A 23,390-nucleotide genomic window follows, 5' to 3' on the forward strand; every position below is an offset into this window, starting at 1 on the left:
GCCACTGAATTGTACACAGAAATGGGTAAAATAGTAAATTTGATATAAGTATATTTTACCACAATAAAAAACCTATTGGGTCAATGCTAGAATTTTAAACAAAAACCATCACTGAGAAATTAGGTGCTTCTTCTACTTACTTTGTGTGTTACCTTGAAGCTAATGAATTTAGGGCTTAGAAACTTATTTTATTTTTAAAAATTTTTTAAAGATTATTTATTTATTTATTTATCTTTAGAGGGGAAGGGAGGGAGAAAAGGAGGGAGAAAAATATTGATGTATGAGAGAAACATCAATTAGTTGCCTCTCACAGGCCCCAGCTGAGGACCTGACCCAAACCCAGACCTGTGCCCTGACTGGGAATCAAACCCACGACCTTTCAGTTTACAGGCCTGCACTCAGTCCACTGAGCCACACCAGTCAGGGCTAGATACTTAATTTAAATATGATGTATTGTATTGATAGATGGGACTGATAACTAGGTTACTAACCAACATTTATTCAATATGAAAACTTAGGGAGCAATATACCAAGTAGCCTGTTGCTAGGCACTGAGCACTACAATAGTAAACAAGACACAGCCCCTGGAGTCTGCTGGTTGCTAAGATTGGACAGAAAAAAGAAAAAAAACTTCATATTAAGACAAAATGGATTAAACAATCAGGTGACTTATTTTCTCCTTAATGATTTCCTTTGTGGGGTGATTTAAAAATATTCTTTTTTCCCCTCTAGGTTATTTTGGAAACATGACCACATAAAAGGAAGTCCATTCTCATAATTCTGATACCTGCAATGTAACTGGACTAAAGAGTAGAACAGAAAAAAGTTTAGTGCCAACCTTAATTACAATGGCTACTGATTCAGGGGAACCAGCTAGCACAGAAGATTCTGAGAAACCTGATGGAGTTTCATTTGAAAACAGAGTGCATCAGATGGCAGCAATTTTGACAGTGGAAACTAGACGAAAGGAAAAAGACAGTACCATCTCTGCTTTTGGAGAAACTGTAGAAAGGAAGAGATTTTTCCGGAAGAGTGTTGATGACAAAGTCATTGAATCTTCCTCCAAAGATGAAAGAATAAAGATTGCAACAAATATTCCAAGAGTAGAAAAGCTTCCTACAAATGTGCTAAGAGGTGAACAAGAAGTTAAATATATACAATGTTCAAAGGCAGCTTCTGATTCCTCAAAAGATTGTTTCAAGGAGAAAAATGCAAAGGAAATGGAAGAAGAAGCAGAAATGAAGGCTGTAGCTACTTCTCCTAGTGGCAGGTTCCTGAAATTCGACATAGAGCTGGGAAGAGGAGCGTTTAAAACAGTATATAAAGGATTGGACACTGAGACATGGGTTGAAGTTGCTTGGTGTGAGTTGCAGGTGGGTATATAGTCTTGGTTTTAATCAATTCCAGTTTTCATTGACCTGGCCTTCTGAGTGATCCAGGATTAAAATGTATCATAGATTAAAATAAAATTAAGGGTTTGTCCCTCACTTCTCTGAAATTAATGCTCCCTTTCTCGATCCTCTTAAGAACTCACACTGACTGTTTTTTTTCTCCTGTTGCTTTTCCCTCAGTTTTGAGGAGGGGAGACTTTACTGTGGCTTTCTTTGGGAAAACCTCTTAATTTATTAATGTTAGGAAATTCCTGTAACTCTTAAAGTCTCATTTTGAAAACTTTTACTAACTTTATGTGTTAATGAGTTGACTGTTATAATAAGTACTCGAGACTGTGATATGTTAGAAATACATTGTGTGATATCTTCCTTTTTTTTTCCCTTTCAACAAATTTTGGGGTGGTTCATGTAATGTTATTTAGAACTGGAAATGCTTTTATTGATTCTTTGAGGACTTCTATTAATATAAACTCCCCCATGCCTTTGAGTTTACCTCAAAAAGGATCTCTGGAAGAAATAATTGGCGGAATCTACTGAGGTTAGTCAAATGAAATGTGCTTAGAAAGGAGAAATGAAACCAATAGGATCGTAGTTGAATCACTTAGATATTTGGTTCCATAATAAATGTTTATGTGGATTTCTAACTAATGACTGACTAAATGGGGTCATTTATTGTAGAAGGAGTTATAGTAAGAATAGTTTCAAATGAAAATAAAAAGAATAGTTTCAGACAGATGTAGGTCTAATATAAGGAAAACTTTTGTGACTTCAAATAGCTTATGAGAATTGATCAGTAGTGCTTAAAATTAACACTGAATAAAGCCAGTAGTTTAATACAGGTTGTTCTTCAAATTCCAGTGGTCTCTGTGCATGTGGGTGTGTATGATTTCACCCACTCAGACTATATGCTGCAGGTTGCCATTTAGATAGGTTGAAATTTAGGGTAAGTCCCTGAATTCCTAGGTAGCTTTTTTAACGCCTGGATTCCACACTTTACTCTATAAAAGTCATTGTTTGCTTCATATGCAAATTCAGGAGCTTATTGTCAGAGATTCAGATTCAGTAAGTCTGGATGGGATGCAAAACAACAATTTAACAGGCTTTCAAAGTCCTTTGTATGTAAGAAGTACCTTGATGACTGTGGAATGCAAATTACTTAGCACTAGAGCCATTCTAGTAGTTCTTGAGAGGAGTGTGCAGGTGTGGGGTTTCCTTGATTTTCTTCTCACCCCCTTTTTACCCTTTAAGAATTTGATGAGGTCTGTGTCACAGTAGAAATATTAGATAATGTGAGGAAACAAACATATAACCACTTGAAGTTCTACTACTTTGAGGATGCTTTAAACAACTTAGTATATATCTTTCTGGACTCTTGCCTTTGTGTAAATATATGTATGAATTTTTGTATATATTCTTCCCCACAAAATGGAATTAAACTATAAGGTTTTCCAAAACCTTAAAAAAAAACTTATCACTAATATGGTTTCATTACCAGTAAGTGTACATTTACATCATTATTTTAATAGATGCCCTTATAAGTTATTTAGTTAGTCTTCTATTATTGGACATCTAGATTTTTCTCCAGTATTTTACTATTATAACCAAGGTCGTGGTCAACATCCTTGTATATATACTGGAAATTACATAAATTTTAATTTCACCTCTGCATCATGACACTGGTAACACTCATCTTTTACTGATACTCTGTAAATGGGGGAAGTAATTTCCATTCCCTTGGTAGTAGGCTCGATAGTAAAGATAGATCATAGCAAATTGTGCGCTCTAGCTGTGCTAAAGAATGTTTAGGTAAAACTTGAAGAAGATATTCTAGTGTTAGGACCTGCCTCCTATCATTCACCTGTGGGAAAATGGAAAGATCCCATAAGGTTTCATTCACTACGCAAAGTGTGGTCCCTGGACCAGCAGCATGGACATCACCTGGGAGCTTGTTTGAACTGCATGTTCTTAGGCCTCATTCCAGACCTACTAAATCAGAATCTGCCTCTTAGTAACATCTGCAGGTAATTTATATGGACAGCAGAGTTTGAAAAGCACTGAAATAAGGGAACAGTCCCAAGAACTAGCTGAATCAGAGGAGGGATTCCTTGAATACACTAATATGACCTTTATATTATATCATATATACTGATTTCTGGCATTCACTCCAGACTTTCCAAATCAAAGTCTCCAGGAGATGGAACCCAGGAACTTATTTTTTATTAAACATATTATTTATTTATTTTCATAGAGAGGGGAAGGGAGGGAGGGAGAGTGGGAGAGAAACATTGATACTAGAGACAAACATCAATCTGTTGCTTCTCTTATGCACCCCACCCCAATGAAGGACATAACCCGTAACCCAGGCATGTGCCCTGACCTGGGATCTAACTGGTGACCTTTCACTTTGTGGAACTATGCCCAATCAGTTAAGCTACATGGTTTAGGGCCAGGAACTTATTTTTAAAAAGTTCCCCATCATCCTTTTCATCCAGTCCCCAACCCCTTTTCCCCCTGACAGCTCTCAGTCTGTTTTCTATATCTGTGAGTCTGTTTCTGTTTGGTTTGTTATTTATTTTGTTTATTAGATTCTACATATAAGTGAAACATATGGTACTTGTCTTTCTCTGATGGCTTAAGGGATTAGCAAAAAATAATAATAATAATAATAACCCTCATAGACACAGACTACAGTGTGGTGATTACCAGAGGGAAGGGAAGTGGGGGAGGTACAAGAGGGTGAGCAGGGATAAATGGTGATGGAAGGAGTCTTGACCTGGGGTGGTGAACACACAATACAATATACAGATGATTTATTATAGAAGTGTACACCTGAAACCTATGTCATTTTATTAACCAGTGTCACCCCAGTAAATTCAATAAAAACAAAACAAAACAAAACAAAACAAAACAAAACAAAAAAAGCAAAAAAAAAGTTCCCCAGGTAATTGGATACATAGCCAGATTTGGGACTCCCTCATGTGGAGCAAATGTTGTAAATTATATTAAGTACATTTTAGTTTATACAGAGAACAACAATTGCAATTTTTTATTATGAAAGAAATGTCAGAATTAGTGGACTTAGTTGATACAATTGTAGTATATTATTTCATTTTCTGCATACTTGAAATTAAGAAAAGCTAACTTATTTAGAATCCCAGAAGGATAAGGACATCACCTTTTAATTACTTTCCTGTATTATGCAGTTTGTAATAGGAAATTTCTCATCTTTTTTCATAAAGTCTTCTTTATTATATAATGAAACAATTTTGTAGAAAAATACCCCATGAGCATTTTAAATTATTCTAGATTCTTTTCCAATCTTTGTTTATATATATGTATGTAATTTATAACAGTGATATGTCAATTCTTTTGTCTTGTTATCAGTTTGATATATATTCTATTTATTAACGTCATTAAAATATGTGAACTGTAATGCATTCACACCACCTCTTGATTAGGTTCTCCCCTGAAATTAGGCTCTTCTCTTTTTTTAAATACTATTTTACATGTTTTATTTGAAATTCACTGCTCAACAAAAGGTTTTTATACCTTTTTCTCTTGATGCCCCTCTCCCCACTGCAGTCATTGTGGATATTTGAGCCTGGTGTAACAATTCTTAAAAGCACCATATCCATTTGTTTAGAGTATTATGGCAGTGCAAAGAACCAGGATAGAGGTTTTACTGCTGATATTTGACTTTGAAGATGTTAAAAATAAACAAACAAACCCTTTGATGATGTAGATTAGGTTTAGGATTAGATCATAAACATTTGCTTTTCAGATGTCATGGTTTCCATACTTTATTTTTTTATGCATTAGTGAAAGTATTTTGACCTATTAGTCTTTGTAAAGAACTTGGTAAATTACTTGGTAATTCCTTGCTAAATTGGTAATTTACTGTGAGTGAGGACAATAAGTCATAATTTCTGTTTAAAAGACTGTTTATTTTAGTTAATGATGTTGAAAGACCTGGTCAGATGTTACTGAGAGACCTGCTTACTAACCCTTAGAAGAAATCAACCACAAGAGTTTTTAATAGTTTTCTCCTCCACCAACAACTTCAGAATCAGCAACTCTCTGCTTTTACATCTGGAAACATAACCAGTTTCTGCTTTGCTATAACTTGGAAAAAGATTTCCACTAGTACATTTCTCATTTGTTTTCTTGATGGAACTGAGTTTCATATAATGGGGCTATTTTTTAATTTAACTTTTTAAAAGATTTTATTTATTTATTTTTAGAGAGAGGGGAAGGGAGGGAGGAATAGAGGGAGAGAAACATCAGTGTGTGGTTGCCTCTCACATGCCCCCAACTGGGGACCTGGCCCACAACCCAGGAATGTGCCCTGACTGGGAATTGAACTGGCTACACTTCGGTTTGCAGGCCGGTGCTCAATCCACTGAGCCACACCAGCCAGGCTGGGGCCATTTTTTTAAATGAAATAACATCATAGATACCTGAAAATGTTTGTTTTTAAAATGTATTTGAGTGTGCCTGCAATAAGCTGTACTGTGGGGTCACATGTGATTGTGTGCTTCTCAGGGTAATTAAACAGGCCTCTTTTAAAAAGTCTAGCTATAGTCTCTGAACTCAATCAAAAGATCACTGAAAGAAAGATAAAAAAAGACACAATCACCAGAGGAAAGAGGGTGGTGGAGGCTGGGTGGAGGCAGACAAAGAGGGGAAAACGGAACATCTGTGTATTAGTGTCAACATAAAAATAAAGGGAAAAAAGACACAATTGACTTAGCATGTTGATGTGTTGACACTTTCATTATAGTAGTGAATATATTCAAAGCAATTCAACAGAAGTAACAATTTAAAATTACAGTATTCCCTCACTTATCGTGGGTATTACGTTCTAGACACCCCCCCCCGTGATCGGTGAAAATCTGTGAAGTAGGAACCTTACATTTATTTTAGTATTTATATATATTTTAAGGCTTTATAAACCCTTCCCACACGCTTATAAACCATTTCCAGTCCCTTATTAACCTTTTTCACACTTTTATAAACACTACTGATGTTCTTAAACATATTCTACACTCTTAAACCTACATAGCTTTAACAACATACGTATACAGTACCACAAAATCCTGTGATATAGCGAAAAATCCTCGATAAATAAATATAATATTTTTAAAAATCCCGTGATAGAGTGAGGCCACGATAAGTGAACCATGATATAGAGAGGGACTATTGTACACACTTCTACACAGAAAGCTTCTATCAAAATTGTGGAGAAGCATATTTTTAGACATCAAACCCACATTTAATTGTTAAATTAAAATTAGATAATAATGTGAAAACAGCTGAGTTTCCAATAAAGGAAAAAGTAATTTAAAAATACATGATGGAATTTCTGTTTCTGAATACATATTGTTGTCCAAAGTAATCACCCTGGGGTACTTTTGGCTATCGAAACATTTTTTGTTGTGACCCTTTTGGAAATGTTTCAGATTCTGTTTGAGCCACACAAGAAAATGCTCCATTACATATAGTCACATACCAACAAGTGTTATTCAGGATTTCCCACTGTCTTCACCAGACCCAGCCTTCAAAGTGTAATACTCTCATTGAAGTGAGGAGGGATAAAATTTGCTTAAATATGTATGTTCTAGTCTCTGTTTAAAAACTAATTAAATAATTTTATTAAATACAAACCAAAGGCAGATGCTTTCATAAAATGACAGGGTGAAAACAGCAGGAGACAGACTTGGTTTGAAATACTGTATTCATTTTCCCAGTTACTTCAAAGGCTTAGTTTTGAGCTATGCTTGATAGATAACAAATTGATACATGCAGTAGGCTGAATAATTGCACCTCAAAGATGACTATGATGTAATCCCTGGAACCTATAAATATGTTACCTTACATTACAAAAAGAACTTTGCTGATGCAATTAAATTAAAGATTTTGATAGATTATCCTGGATTATCTAGGTTGGCCCAATGTAATCACAAGGGCCCTTGTAAGGGAGCAGGAAGGATGGCCATAGTCAGAAGATATGATGATGGAAATAGAGGTTGGAGTGATGCAGTTGTTGGAAGTGGGCAATGAGCCACAGAATGTGGGCAATCTAAACGCTGGAAAAGGCAAGGAAACTGATTTGTTCTTCCCTAAAGTGTACAGGAGGAATGCTGCCTTGCGAACACCTTGATTTTAGTCTAGTGAGACTCATTTTGGACTTCTGAGCTACATAACTGGAAGGTAATAAATTTGTGTTGTTTTAAGCCACAGAATTTCTGGTAATTTGTTAGTTAGCAATAGGAAATAGTACAATATACATAGCTGCCATTCATTCATTTGTTTACTCAGCGAATAAATATTTAGTGTCTGTAATGTGCCAGAACTGTGCTAAGTGATAGGGACATAATGGATAAAAAGCAGCCACAGGCCCAATTTCATATAGCTTAAGTAGAGGTTGTTTATAGTCAGTAAGAAGAAGGTTTGGAGATTGAAATTAGTGAAAATCAGATAAAAGGGTTGTTAAAATATAGGTTTGTTTGAAGGAAATGGTGGGGTTGGGAGTAACAGGCAATAGGGATACCACCACCCCTTTACTACTTAAGTTTTTTTCTTTTTACCTTTTTATTCTGAGATAATTTGCTACTAACAGAAGATTTGCAAAGGTAATATAGAAAGTTCCTGTATGCCCTTCACTCATTTTTCCCTTATGTTAATATCTTAACCAGAGACTATTTATCAAAATATAAGATATTGGTAGTACAATACTATAAAATACAGATCTTATTTGGATTTCACTAGTTTTTCCACTGATGTCCTTTTTCAATGCTATGATTCAATCCAGGATTCCACATTTCATTTAGTTATGTCCCCTTAGTCTCTTCCAAGATATAATAGTTCTTTAGTCTTCCCTTGTTTTCCATAATCTTGAGCTTTTGAGGAATACTGCTAAGTTATTTTGTAGAATGTCCGTTAATTTGGGGTTTATCTACTTATTTATGTTTGTTTGTTTTTAGACAGAGGGGAAGGGAGGAAGAAAGAGAGGGAGAGAAACAGCAATGTGTGGTTGCCTCTCGTGTGCCCCCCACTGGGGATCTGGCCCACAACCCAGGCATGTACCCTGACTGGGAATCGAACTGGTGACCCTTGGTTTGCAGGCCAGCGCCCAATCCACTGAGTCACATTAGCCAGGGCTGGGGGTTTGCTTTATGGTTTCTCATGATTCAATTTAGGCTGTGAGTTTTGGCAAAGATACTGCAAGATGATGCAGCCTTCTCAGTGCATTATAGCAGGGAGTATACATGTTGTTGGTGTGGATTACTACTGATTATCCTTTGATTACTTGCATAGGGTAGCATATGATAGGTTTTCTATACTGTTATATAAATATTTTCCCCTTGTAGATTAATAAATATCTTGAGTGTAGATACTTTGAGACTATGCAAATATCAGTTTCTCCTCAAACTTTCTCCCATTGATGTGCTTTTTGTAGTGAGTATTACTGTGGTGTTATAATGGTGATTTTCTATTTCCAGATTCCTTCTACATCTATTAATTGGAATTACCTCTTAGTTTTATGTGGTCTCTTCCTAAATATGACTGTTGAGTTTCTGAAAATCCCAAAATTGGGGAGTTTGTGGTTGAGGAATTTTAGTATATCTTAAGTTATTAATAATGGTACCATACACTTTTTTTATCAAAGTTAATATTGAGCACTTATACAGGTACTTAATATGAATATTTTGTTTAATCCTTGCAATAGTTAACATTAGGTAGGGATGATTAGTTTTCAGATGCTAGAACTGAGGTTTAGATATATTAAGTAACTTGCCTAGAGGGGCACAGCGGGGATTTGTATTCCATAAGTTATATATAAAAGATTTGCATAGATAACTTAAGAAATTCCCCCTCATTAGTTATTTAAGCAAATCATCCTTTTATGTTTTCAATCCCTTTTTGAACAAATTATTTCTTAAATGGAACCTTTTTAAAGTAAGGTTCTGTATTTAAAGATTTTATTTATTTTTAGAGAGAGGGAGAGAAACATCAATGTATTGTTGCCTCTCACGTGCTCCCAACTGGGGACCTGGCCTGCAACCCAGGCATGTGCCCTGACTGGGAATCAAGCTGGCGACCCTTTGGTTCTCAGGCTGGCGACCCTTTGGTTCTCAGGCTGGCGCTCAATCCTCTGAGCCACACCAGCCAGGGTAAGATTCTTTTTTTTTTTTTTTTTTAATCTTCACCCAAGGACATTTTTTCTTTATTGCTTTTAGAGAGGAAGTGGTAGAGGGGGGCGGGTAGAGAGAAACATCAGTTGGCTGCCTCCTGTATGCTCCGTGATGGGGGATGGAACCTGCATTAGTTATTGGTGCATGGGATGATGCTCTAACCAACTGAGCCACACCAGCCAGGCTAAAATAAGGATCTTAACATTAAACTGCTGAAGCTCAAGAGATAGTAATTAATAATGTCATTAAAGACACTCCATAGCTTGAGGAACAGTTTCATGGTTGTGTTGCCATGGTTCAAAGTCTGGCCTTCACCTTTTATCAATGTTAGACACACTGGGGATGCTGACTCGTGCTGACTTAAATGCCTAAATCTAGGACATAAATTTATTAATTCAGAACGAGGAATACAGTTGTTAGGTCAGATGCTCTAGTTGATCTGTAGGCTAGATACATGGGAAACTAAATTACAATCAGAAAGAAGCTGGCTTGATAAATACAGGAAATAAATGTTCCTCTGTATCCTCCTACTAAGACAATACATCAACCAAATGAGCTGAAGGGTCAAGTCCTGACTGGATGAGGACATGTTCTTTGTTCAACAGTACTGGGAGACATGCCCTGGCTGGTTTGGCTCAGTGGATTGAGCGTCGGCCTGCGAGCTAAGTGTCGCTGGTTCGATCTTCCAGTCAGGGCACATCAGAGAAGGAAAACTCTTGACTCCAAAAAACCTCCGCTGCCTTGCGGCATACCTCTTCAGGGGAAAGGCTAAGGGAGTAAACCCCGACAGAAAATCCGGAGCCGGAGTCCCTAAGGCGGTTTGACGTTGTAGTCAATACCGGCAACTCCTGCGGCGCACCTGAAGCCAAGCTGTATTGACTCCGTCTTTCCCTTGGACCCTTCAGCTGCGAAGAGAGGGGGGGTCTGCTGCATGGGCAACAGCAGACCCTCCATATCACCCTGCCCAGGCTCTGTAGCTTCAGCTTCACTGGAGAGGACACTCCAGCGTCATTGCAAGATGTCGATTCAACACGGGAGGAGACAGATACCGTGTCACTCCCGAGTCGGACTGCACAGCCATTCTCGGCGGTGCAGATAGACTCTTAAGAAGCTACACCATCGTCTCTCGAGACGGACGACTGCCGACGACGACTGGGAGACAAGTGAACCTGGTTCTGTATGAGTTTCATTCCCCTTTCCATATATTATCCTGACCACTGCTGATATGAGCATCTTTCTTTAAGTATTAATACCATGGCTGTCTAAAAGCTTTAACATGCTAATATTGCCTGACTATGACTATTATATGATGATTTCTTTTTTAATTTTAAAATGATTTTTACTTATCTATTTTTAGATAGGGGAGTGGAAGGGAGAAAGAGAGGAAGGTAAACATTAATGTGTGAGAGAAACATCAGTTGGGTTACCTGTCACATGCCCCCAACTGGGGACCCAACCTTCAAACCAGACGTGTGCCCTGACCAGGCATCAAACAGGCAACCTTTCAGTTCACAGGCTGGCACACAGTCCACTGGGCCACACCAGTCAGGGCCATATGTTGATTTCTTGATTAATTCTTTTGTGTTACCATTTATAAATTGCCATTGCTCTAGGGTGTGTTTATTTCATTTAGCTGTAGTTCTGGGGTGCTACATAGCCTCTCCATGGAAAGTGGCTTGTGAGTGAGGTATCTGCAGCCATTACTATGAGTGTTGTTTCTGAGAGGCAGAGTGATGAATTGGAGAGTGCTTGGGTATCACAATATGGCAGACCTGGATTTCAGTGTTGCCTGTGCCAGGTAGGTACCTTGGGCAAGCTAAGCTACTTAACATTTTGAAGCTGTAGTTTTCCACTAAAAAAAAAAAAAAACAAACCTCACCCAAGGATATCTTTATTGATTTTAGAGAGAGAAGAAGCAAGAGAGAGAGAGAGAGAGACGAACAGAAAAATATTGATGTGAGAGAAACATCTGTTGGTTGCTTCCCATACACACCCTGACTGGGGATTGAACATGCAACCTTTTGGTGTACAGGATGACACTCTAACCAACTGAGCCAACTGGACAGGGCTAGTTTTCCACTTCTAAAAAACATAATAAATATTTCTGATATACAAAAAATAATAAAGAATAACACAGTGGAACCTGTGTACCTACTACTCACTTTGAGAAACAAAATGTTGATTAGAGATAATGCTTATAATGCATGTGGTACATGTTCATTAAATAATAGTGATAAAATACTGAGCAACCTCATATTTATCCAGAATAATCATTGATCGACTGCTTTGTAAAGTAAGCACCATTTTGAAGCCTTCATAGTGTTCATCCTTATTTGAACAAGTTATTTTATAATATGGCTTTTATAACATTGTTGATTTCTTCCTCCTTTCATGCTTGTAGAAACAGATCCATATACCCTCTGACCTGGTTCTGTACTTCATTGTTGGTGTTTGCATTAAGAGACATAGCTGATAAGGCCATAGTTTACCTTTTGGAAATGAAATGCTTCTTATCTTGAATAAATACATATGCAGGTTAGTCATGTTAGTATTGTGCCTTATCTCAGGAAAGGTATTGTGTACATTTTTAGCATGCCATATATTATCATAGATTCTGTTTAGTTTATATTTATAAAAGGACAGTGATTCATTTAAAAGTAGTATTGGAGTAGTTGAATACTATTTAGTAAATTTGTATTTGAACTCTATTATATTTATCATCCATATAAGTTAATATTTATAACACTGAAAATTTGATATTTGATGTTTTTGGGGGGAGGTGCACTTACCTAGAGACAGTAAGATTAAGGGATCATTTTTGTAGACTCATTTTCCTGGCTCTTGACTATGTCAACTCCATTAGCTATCACTGCTCTCTCGTTTGCCATTTGTGGTTCATCATTCCTTTGTTGTGTAAGAACTCTTAATTGGCAATGTGTGAAAGTTACCTTATCAAAGTGGTTATCATTAATACAGCTTTGTGTGTGTCAGGCTGTGTTGTTTAAAGGTTTAAAGGACTATTATAGTAACTGAAACTCTCCTTTGGATTTGGGTGCTAGTTTGACAGGTTTACTTTCAACTCATTGAATTAGAAGTAGACTTGAGGATCTTAGCCATACCTTTTTAGTGGATTTTTACCTCTAGCATTATGTCTGGGACAGCAGTTGTAACTTTTTAAGTTGTTTATTCCCAATGCTGACTGCTTATAATCCATAGGATCAAAGGATGAAGTGAAATAGTTTATCTTGACACATGAAAGACTTTTATTTATTACTTTAATCAAAAGTCATCAACATTTATTCGTTATTCTTCAGAGCAGATCTGCTTATCTATCACAAGGGGAGGACTTCTAGTTAATTATAGGGACATTTAGGACTTATTAGTCATCTTAGGTTAGTAGAAAATTATAAATACTTGTCTTTAGATCTCTTCTAAGTTTAGCATTTCTTACTTTGGTTTTAAGTTCCTTGTCTCTTTTTAAGCCCTTTTTATAGAAATACAATTCACATATAACATTGTTTAAGGTATACGATGTGTTGATTTGATACCATTTTATCTATTGCTATTTGATTACCAACATAGCATTAGCTAGCGCCTCCATCATGTCATATAATTATAATTTTTTATGTGTTGAGAACAGCTAAGGTTTAGTCTCTTAGCAACTTTGAAGTTTATAATACAGCATTGTTAACTATAATCACTATGTGGTACATTATGTCTCTAGAACTTATTTACTACAGTGGTACCTTGGTTCTTGAACTTAGTCCATTCCAGAAGGCTGTTCAAGAAGTGATTTATTCAAAAACTGAATCTGCTTTGTTGCTTCAGAGATGCATGACTAATTATTCAGGTATCAGTGTGAAAGAGTTGTTGGGTCAAGAACCAAATTTGTTCAACAACTGAGATATTTTTTTCCATGAACAACTTGGTTGAAAATGAAATTGTTTGAGATGGGACACATTCAAGAACCAAGGTTTGACTGTAGTTGTAAGTTTGTACCCTTAAACATCTCCCAAATACCCCCATCCTCCAGCCCCTCGTAACTACTATTCTACTTCTTCGTTTTTACAATTTCAGTTTTTTAAATATTTCACGTATGAATATCATATAGTATTTGTATATCAAAGGGATACCTGCCCACCTATGTTCATTGCAGCATTATTCATAGTAGCCAATATATGGAAACAACCTAAGTGTCCATCAGCGGATTACTAGATAAAGAAGACGTGATACACACACACACACACACACACACAGAGAGAGAGAGAGAGAGAGAGAGAGAGAGAGAGGAATATTATTCAGCTATGAAAAAGAAGGAAATCCTGCCATTTGCGACAACATGGATAAATCTTGAAGGCATGCTAGCTGAGGTAAGTCAGACAGAGAAAGACAAATACTGTTCCTTAACCCCCACCCCTTTTTTGGATTCCTTACCTGAGGATGCTTTTTTCCTTGTTTTTAGAAAGAGGAAGGGAGAGATAGAAACATGGATTGGTTGCATCCCTTATGTGCCTGGACCGGTGATTGTATGTGCCCACACTGGGGATTGAACCCACAACCTAGGCATGTGCCCTGACTGGGAATTGAATCCACAACCTTGGGGTTAGGGAACAATGCTCCAACCAACTGAGCCACACCAGCGAGGGCCTCAACTCTTTTTAAAACATCTTTTTATTGTGTCAGATGTACATAACATAAAACTTACCATGTGAACCATTTTAAGTGCACAGTTCAGTGGCATTAAGTACATTCATGTTGTTGTACAACAATCATCATTCCAACTTGAAAGTTTGTATCCATTAAACAACTCTCATTTCCTTACTTTCTCTAGCTTCTAGTAACCACTAGTCTACTTTCTATTTCTATGAATTTATCTATTCTAGGTATTTCTTGTAGGTGCAATCATACAATATTTGTTCTTTTGTCTCTGAGTTATTTCATCTAGCAAGATATTTTCAGGATTCATTCATGTAGTAGCATGATCAGAATTCTATTCCTTTTTAAGGCTGAATAATATTCCATTGTATGTATATACTACATTTGTTTTATCCATCCACTGATGAACATATGTATTATTTCCACTTTTTGACTATTGTGAATAATGCTGCTCTGAACATTGGTGCAAAAATATCTGTTCAAGTCCTTTTTAATTCTTTGGTATATACCTAGAAGTGAAATTGCTAGATTGTATGGTAATTCTATGTTTAAGTTTTTAGGAATTACCACTTTTCCACAGTGGCTGCACCTTTCTACATTCCTACCAGCAATACATAAGGGCCCCAATTTCTCCACATCACTGTCAACAGTTGTGATTTTGTTGTTTTTTCATGGCCAACCTGAGTGGTGTGAAATGGTATCTCATTCTGGTTTTGATTTACATTTACCTAATGCTTAATGAAGTTGAACCTCTTTTTGTTTGTTTATTGACCACTTGTATTTCTTCCCTGGAGAACTATTTATTCAAGTCCTTTGCCACTTGTTGAATTGGGTTGTTGGTCTTTTTATTGTTGAGTTGTAGTAGTTCTTTACATACATATTCTGAGTATTAATTGATTACCAGATATAAATTGCAAATATTTGCTCCCATTCTTTCACTTTTTTAAAAAAGGTTTAGTTTATTTATTTTAAGAGAGAGGGGAAGGGAGGGAGAAAGAGCTGGAGAGAAACATCAATGTGGGGTTGCCTCTTGTGCACCCCTAACTGGGCACCCGGACCGCAACCCAGGCACGTGCACTGACTTGGCAATTGAACCGGCAACCCTTTGGTTCACAGGCTGGTGCTCAATCCACTGAGCCACACAAGCTAAGGGCACCCTTCACTTTCTTAATAAGCCTTTGATGCACAAAAGTTTTTCATTTTGATTAGGTCCAATTTATCTATTTTTTTCTTTTACTATGCTTTTGGTGTCATGTAAAAAAAGTTAATTGCTAAACCCAGTGTCATGAAGCTTTTCCCCTGTTTTTCTTCTAAAGCTTTTATAATTTTAGCTCTTATATTTAGGTTTCTGAGGGATTTTGAGTTATTTTTTATATATGGTATAAAGTAAGGGTCCAAATTCATGCTTTTGGCATGTGGATATGCAGTTTTCCCACCATTGTTGAAGAGCATATGCTTTCCCCATCGAATGTTCTTGGTATCCTTGTCAAAAATAATTTATTTGATGATCAAGATGAAAGTTTATTTCAGGCTTAATAGTCTGTTTCATTGACATTTATGTCTGACTTCATGCCAGTTTCATACTGTTTGATTACTATAGCTTTGTAGTATGTTTAGAAATCAGGAACTTGAAGTTCTTTTTCAAGATTGTTTTGGGTATTTGATATTCTTTGAGATTCCATATGAATTTAGGATTTTTTTTTTTTATTTGTGAGGAAAATGTCACTGGGATTTTGATAAGGATTGCACTGAACCTATAGATCTCTTTTGGCCTTGACATCTGAACAATGTTAAGTCTTACAATCCATAAATACAGGATGTGTTTCCATTTATTTATGTCTTTAATTTTAGCAATGTTTTATAATTTTCAGTGTTACACGTCTTTTGACTCCTTAAGTTTATTATTTTTGATGCAATTGTAAATAGAGTTGTTTCATTAATTTCCTTTTTGGATTATTTATTTCAGTGTATAGAAATACAACTGAGTTTTAGGTGTTAAGTGTTGATTTTGTTTCCTGCAGCTTTGCTGAATTAGTTTATTAATGTTTGATTTTGAGTGTCAGGAAAGGGAAGCTAAACACTAGTAAAAAGAAAAAAAATGATATAAATCTAAATTAACAGGAACAAAGGACACAACAAAGAACCTAAAATAAATGTAAGTAGTAAAATTAAATATATCATTTGCTATATTAAATGTGAATATATTGCATTTGTTTGTTAAAAGAATTGAGAATGTCAGATGAGGTTAGAAGACAAAACCCACATGGGTTGTTTATAAAAAACTTGCTTAAAACAGTGATAAAGAAAGGCTAAGGTAAAGGTATAAGCAAGCAAAGAGCAAGCAGGAATGTCAATATTAATATCTATCTCAGAAAAAAGAAAGTAAAGTTAGAGCATTAAACAGGATATTATGAAGTTATTTACTTCACAGATTAAGAAGTTATATCAAGGAACTGTAGGACCAAAAATATTTTTGCTAATAATTGAAACTCAGAACCTCTAACAGATTCCAAGAGAAAGGATAAATATTAGCTATAATATTTATAGCCATAATGGGAAATTTCAGGGGCTTGAATAAATATAGAGGAATTGGGTAATATAATCCATAAACTCCATTTGATATATATCTCTGTGTGTATGTGTATAACCTTATGTATTTCAAATAGGGAACATATATTTTTATAGTCTACAAGCCATTAAAAAAGTTGATTGCATATATAGCCCAAAGGAAACCTTTAGTTAAAGAAAAGGGATTTTATATTCTGCATTTCTCAATAAGATTGGAAATAAATAATGAAACAAATGGCCAAAATATTCTTTTTATTACTTTTTAATTTATTGATTTGAGATAGAGAGGGAGGTTGATAGAGAGATTTGTTTTTCCACTTGTTGATACATTCATTGGTTGATTCTCCTATATGCCGTCACTGGGGAGGGTATCTAACCTGCAACCTTGGCAAATCCAGGATGACACTGTAACAACTGAGCTACCTGGCCAGAGCCAAAGATATTCTTAACTTATTGGAGAGATTAGAAACCACACTCCTAGATAAATTTTGGATCAAGGAAAAAAATCAAAACTGAAATTACAAACTACTTAGAAAGCAATGAAAAAAAAAGACATTACAACAAAATTTGTAGGTCATTGTAAAAGCTATAACCCATAGAAAATCTATTTCCTAAAATGTCTGTTATTAATTAATATCAGCTGGAAGCAATTTAGTACTCATTTTATGACATTAGGGAATTAACAGGAAAAGAAAGCAAAATAAAGGAAGAGGGAATTAATAAAGATAACTGAAATTAATAAATTATAAACATAAAAATGGAATAAATTACTCTTTTTGGCTCTCTGTAAAATTATTAATGAACCTGATAAAAATAAGAGGGCAAAAAATGAGAGAAGAAATGAGAAATGAAACATAGCTATGCTCTGGAAAATTATTATAAGGGAATACCATCTGCAACTTTGAAAATATATTTCTCCCAGCATTTTAAGTATGAGACATTTCAAATATAGAGCAAAGTTGAAAGATTTTCTGAGAACATCCTTAATACCCACCACCTAGATTTTACCTTTAACATTGATAACACATTTGAAATCTTAAGTAATGGATTATTCCTAGAAATCTTAAGTAATGGATTATTCCTAAACAAAGTATAAATAAAAATGTAACCAAGAAAAATAGAAGTTGAATAGGCCAGTTATTATAAAGGATACGGTAAGGTGATTCAAGATTTTTTTTCTTGACACCAAAACAGGGAGGTATCCAAGAATATGTAGTACAGCATTGTTTATAATAGAGAAAACATTGATCAACCTAAACCTTCATCAGTAGGTGAAGGGATAAACTGTGGGAGAACTATATTATGAGATACTAAACAGTAGTTAAAATAAATTATATATAAAAATAGGTAAGTATTAAAATATAATATTGAGCAAAATAATTTGCAAAAGAACACATAAAATCAAGGAGGGCTATCTAGGGGACTTCAACTATATCTGTAATGTCTTGTTAGGATGAAAGAAAATTTGTCAAAATGAAAAAAAAGTTGGTTGTTATACTTTATTCTTTAAGCTTGAATTCTTTTATAATTTGAAAAGAGGGGGAAAAACCCAACCAGGAACAAGTGGATTCAGAGCTTGATTTCTAGGTAACCGTTAAATGACAAGTGATTCCAATATTAAAATTTCTTAACCCCAATTACCGTATTTTTTGCACTATATGATGCACCTGACCATAAGGCGCACCTAGGTTCAGAGGAGGAAAACAAGAAAAAAAATATTTCGAACCAAATGGTGTACTAAAATATTTAATAAAATATAACAGAATAATATTTCAACCATGTAAAGTGAACAGCAGTCAACAGTGGTATTAAGAACCATTATCACTGTCATTAACAAATGAGAAGAGACATTAAGGTTCAAGTGCTCATCTAGTTTTCTGGAAACCCCAAGCACTCATCATCGCTAGTGTCAGAATTTATGGGGGTCTTTAATAACAGGCATTGAGGGAGGTAAGAGGTATCACTAGTTGTAACAGTCAGAGAGTATCACTATCCTAGTTACAGGTTCTGGCGGACTACCCCCAGTGCCTGTTACAGCTAGTGATACCCCTTACCCTCAGTACCTGTGTCACATCAGAGAAGGAAAACTCTGACTCCAAAAAACCTCCGCTGCCTTGCGGCATACCTCTTCAGGGGAAAGGCTAAGGGAGTAAACCCCAACAGAAAATCCGGAGCCGGAGTCCCTAAGGCGGTTTGACGTTGTAGTCAACACCGGCAACTCCTGCAGCGCACCTGAAGCCAAGCTGTATTGACTCCGTCTTTCCCTTGGACCCTTCAGCTGCAAAGAGAGGGGGCGTCTGCTGCATGGGCAACAGCAGACCCTCCATATCACCCTGCCCAGGCTCTGTAGCTTCAGCTTCACTGGAGAGGACACTCCAGCGTCATTGCAAGATGTCGATTCAACACGGGAGGAGACAGATACCGTGTCACTCCCGAGTCGGACTGCACAGCCATTCTCGGCGGTGCAGATAGACTCTTAAGAAGCTACACCATCGTCTCTCGAGACGGACGGCTGCCGACGACGACTCGAACAGTGATCCCACCATAACCCCCTTTATATACTACAAACTTCAGCAATAATGGCTGCTCACCAAGTTACTGCTGGCCTCCTCACACAGAAATCTGGTGTGCACTGGAAACAGTATGGAGGTAGAGGAGACAGCTGTAGCATGTAATGGAGCCAGTAGCCAGCCGAGAACGTTACTTCAGCTCCACCCACATCTGCCTCTCGTGATTGACAGAGCTTAAGACACAGTGATTGGTGATTGGAGGCAGTTCTACTGACACAGACCGCACCCAGTGTCAAAGACAATTGGCAGTTGGCATTGTGCCTCACTCATACCCCTTATTAGCCTCAGCTGATTTGAAAGGTCAGCGATTGTAGCTCGAGCATCAGGTGACTCTCTGCACTCTCCCAGGTCCTGGGTGATGGACAGAGGCAGACAGCAGTAAAGTGGGACTTTTAAGCGTCCCCAGGGGTTTTGCGTGGGCCCACCGCTTCCTCTTCTAACAGCTGTCGCTACCACTGACAGGTCAAGGAATACATATCACAGTCTGTGACGCAATATTCTTTCCATAAGATGCACAGACTTTTTCCCCCCACTTTTTTGGGGGAAAAAAGTGCGTCTTAAGGAGCAAAAAATATGGTAATTTTATGAAGTCAGTATAATCTTAATACTAAATCTTTACATTATACAAAAATAATTGCACATATAAATGTAGATGTTAAAATTCTTAGTAAAGGCCCTGGCTGGTGTGGCTCAGTGGATTGAGTGCCAGCCTGTGAACCAAAGGGTCACTGGTTCGATTTCCAGTCAGGGCACATGCCTGACATGCAGATCAGGTCTCCAGTTGGGGGTGCTTGAGAGGCAACCACACATTGATGTTTCTCTCCCTTTCTTTTTCACTCCCTTTCCCCTCTCTGAAAATAAATAAATAAAATCTTCTAAAATACCCCTACTAAAGTATCAGCAAGTAGACTTCATCAGTGGATCAAAAGAATAATATCCTGCTTTGTTTTAAGGTTTTAAGAATAGCTCTGTACCAGTTACCTATCAATAAATCATATTATCATATCAGTAGGTGCTGAGAAAACATTTGATAAAAATCCAGCAGCCATTCCTCATTAAAAAAATAAAAATAAAGAGTATAAGGAAAAGACGTCAACATGTCAATCTGTTTTCAAAAACAAAACTTGAGTAAGCATTTTAAGCTATGAGATAATACAGCTATTTTAAAGTATATTTTATTGATTTTGTTACAGTAGTCCCAATATTTTTTCGCTTTTCTCCCTTCTGCCCAGTATCCCCCTTCCCTCCAGCAATCTCACTCCCCTTAGTTCATGTCCATGGGTCATGCACATAAGTTCTTTGGCTTCACCCATTCCTATATTATTCTTAAATTCCCCCTGTCTATTTTGTACCAACCGATTATGCTTCTTAATCCCTGCACCATTTCCCCATTTCTCCCCCTCCCCCCTCACAGCTGATAACCCTCCAAATGATCCCCATACTTATGATTCTGTTCCTATTCTGGTTTGCTTAGTTGTATTTTGTTTTTTATTTTTTAGGTTCAGTTGTTGATATTTGTGAGTTTGTTGTCATTTTAGTGTTCGTAGTTTTGATCTTTTTCTTAAGTCCCTTTGACATTCATGTAATAATGGCTTGGTGATGATGAACTCCTTTCGCTTTACCTTGTCTGGAAAGCAGTTCATCTGCCCTTCCATTCCAAATGATAACCTTGCTGGATAGAGTAATCTTGGTTGCAGGTTGCCTTTCATCACATGGAATACTGTTTGCCAGTCCCTTCCTGCCTGCAAAGTGTCCTCTGAGAAATCAGCTGAGTCCTATAGGCACCCCCGTGTAGGCAACCCTCCGCCTCTCTCTTGCTGCCCCCAGGACTCTCTTTTTATCTTTCACCTTTGGCATCTCAATCATGATGCATCCTGGTGTGGTCCCCTCTGGGTCTAGCTTGCCCGGGACCCTCCGTGCTTCCCAGACCTGTATGTCCAGCTCCTTCACAAAATTTGGGAAGTTTTCCTCATTTTTTTTCAATTCTTGCTTCCTCATTCTGCACTGGTTGACTGTTTTTTTCTTCCTTCTGTTCCAAATCATTTATTTGAACTCCGGTTTCCTTCCCTTCACCATTGGTTTTGTGTGGATTTTCCTTAATTTCACTTTGCATAGCCTTCACTTCTTCTCTTATGCCCTTGCATATCTGTCAAGCCTGTGAGCATCTTTATTACCAGTGTTTTGAATTCTGCGTCTGTTAGGTTGTCTATCTCCTCATTTGTTAGGTTGGCTATCTCCTCATTGCTTAGTTCCCCCCTTTTGGGCCATACTTCTCTGTCTCCTCATTCTGACAGGCTCCTGTGTTTGTTTGCCTTCGTGTCCCAGGTAGAGCTGTCGCTCCTGTTCCATTGTAAGGGGCGGAGCCTTAGGGATTCGTCAGTACAGGACGACCCGCTTCACCACGTTGTGGTGCTGCATATGGGGCAGGGGTCCGAGAGGGAATAATGCTGCCTGCCCAGCACTCGCCCCTTTTCCAGGCACACCTCCCACCTCTGCACCGGACTGGATGCTGCCCTGGCCGTCGTTCCCAGAGTGGGTGGGTCTGCAGACGTTCTAGGACCGTGGGGGCCCTTTAAGCAAGCGGACTCTGCTGAGACCGGCAGTTTCTGCCACCCCCTCCAACCCCCACTGGTTTGCACAGTCAGAAGCAATGAGGCTTGATTTTCCCCAGTGCTGGGACCTTGAGCTGCTAGGTCCGACGAGGAGCTGGGAACGCTACCCAGGTGTCCCTCCTGACTTTAAAATTTGAGACTGCACTTTCTGCCGGCCTGGCAGCTGCTGCCACTGCAGCCACCACCACACTGCGTCCTCTCTGCCCCGACTCCGCCCCTCCTACCTGTCTGGATGAGTATTTCTTCTTTTTATCTTTGTTTGCTGGACTTCATGCAGTTTGATTTTCTGGAACTTCTGGTTGTTTCTAGCTTCGAGGCAGTTGTATTCCTTCTTAGTTGTGGAGGGAGACACAGTGTGTCTGTCTATGCCTCCATCTTGGCCGGAAGTCCCCATGTACCTTCTATTTTTAATTCCTGTTTGGAAAATTCACTCAAATTTACCAACCACAGATGCCCTGATTACTTAGACTAAACTCTTAAGTAAGCATTAATTAGAAATGTCTTATTTATTGTATGCTACACCCTTCTTTTCTAGCGACTTTATTTAGCCACATTTTAATTGAAATTATTTGACTTATTTTTAGAAAGGGTTTGTGGTGTCGTACACTTTCTGTATCTTGGTTTTCATGGAAATATCTGTAGTTTTGCATTATAAACTTGGTTGATAGTTTATCTGGTTCAGAATTTTAATCTTCCCTCAGAATTCTGTAAATATTGCTCCTTTCAAAATGATATTTAAAAAAATTGAATTTATTGCGGTGACATTGGTTTGAACATGGCTCTTTTTTAAGTTTTATTTACTTTTAGAGAGAGGGGAAGGGAGGGAGAAAGAGAGAGAGAGAGACATCGATTGGTTGTCTCTCGTGCGCCCCCACTTGGGGACCTGGCCTGGAACCCAGACATGTGCCCTAACTGGGAATCAAACCGGTGACCTTTTGGTTTACAGGCCAGCACTCAGTGCACTGAGCCACACCAGCCAGGGCTGAACATGGCTTTTTTGACTTCTAGCACTTAATATGGCAGCTTAGAGGTCCAAATCGTGTTTGAAGATCTTTAGTTGGTTGGTAACCTTATATTTCTGTCTGGAAATATGTTGATAATTAATATATTAGAACAGGATAAATGTTTAGGTGTCTAACATTTGATTTTTCCTGTCCTGACTTTATAGATCTTTAGATAGGGAAATTTGGGGATTTCTTAAGGAGCCTTTCATATTATTTGTTTTGATGATTATTTTTTCTCATTTTTAGATAATGATTTTCTTTACGAGCAATGGAAATTTTATTTTTTCAGTTTTATTGAGATATAATTGACATATAACAATGTATAAGTTTTAGACATATAACATTAATGAGTTGATATATGTATCATAATGATTACCGGAAAAAATTAACTTCC

The 23,390-nt window shown here is 37.3% G+C and overlaps 1 protein-coding gene across 4 annotated transcripts in view; it reads left to right on the forward strand.

The window, feature by feature from the left end:
* The first annotated feature begins 848 nt into the window (after nt 1–848).
* WNK3 (WNK lysine deficient protein kinase 3) overlaps nt 849–23,390 on the forward strand; it is a 118,304-nt gene continuing 95,762 nt past the window's right edge. For all 4 annotated transcript variants that reach the window (XM_090264413.1, XM_090264409.1, XM_090264410.1 and 1 more), the window contains exon 1: nt 849–1,373. In XM_090264413.1, coding sequence (XP_090120539.1) covers nt 849–1,373 — 525 coding nt within the window. The remainder of the gene's footprint in view (nt 1,374–23,390) is intronic.

The sequence above is a fragment of the Furipterus horrens genome, unplaced genomic scaffold, assembly GCF_987537825.1.
Source record: "Furipterus horrens unplaced genomic scaffold, mFurHor1.1.pri manual_scaffold_17, whole genome shotgun sequence".
Taxonomy (NCBI): domain Eukaryota; kingdom Metazoa; phylum Chordata; class Mammalia; order Chiroptera; family Furipteridae; genus Furipterus; species Furipterus horrens.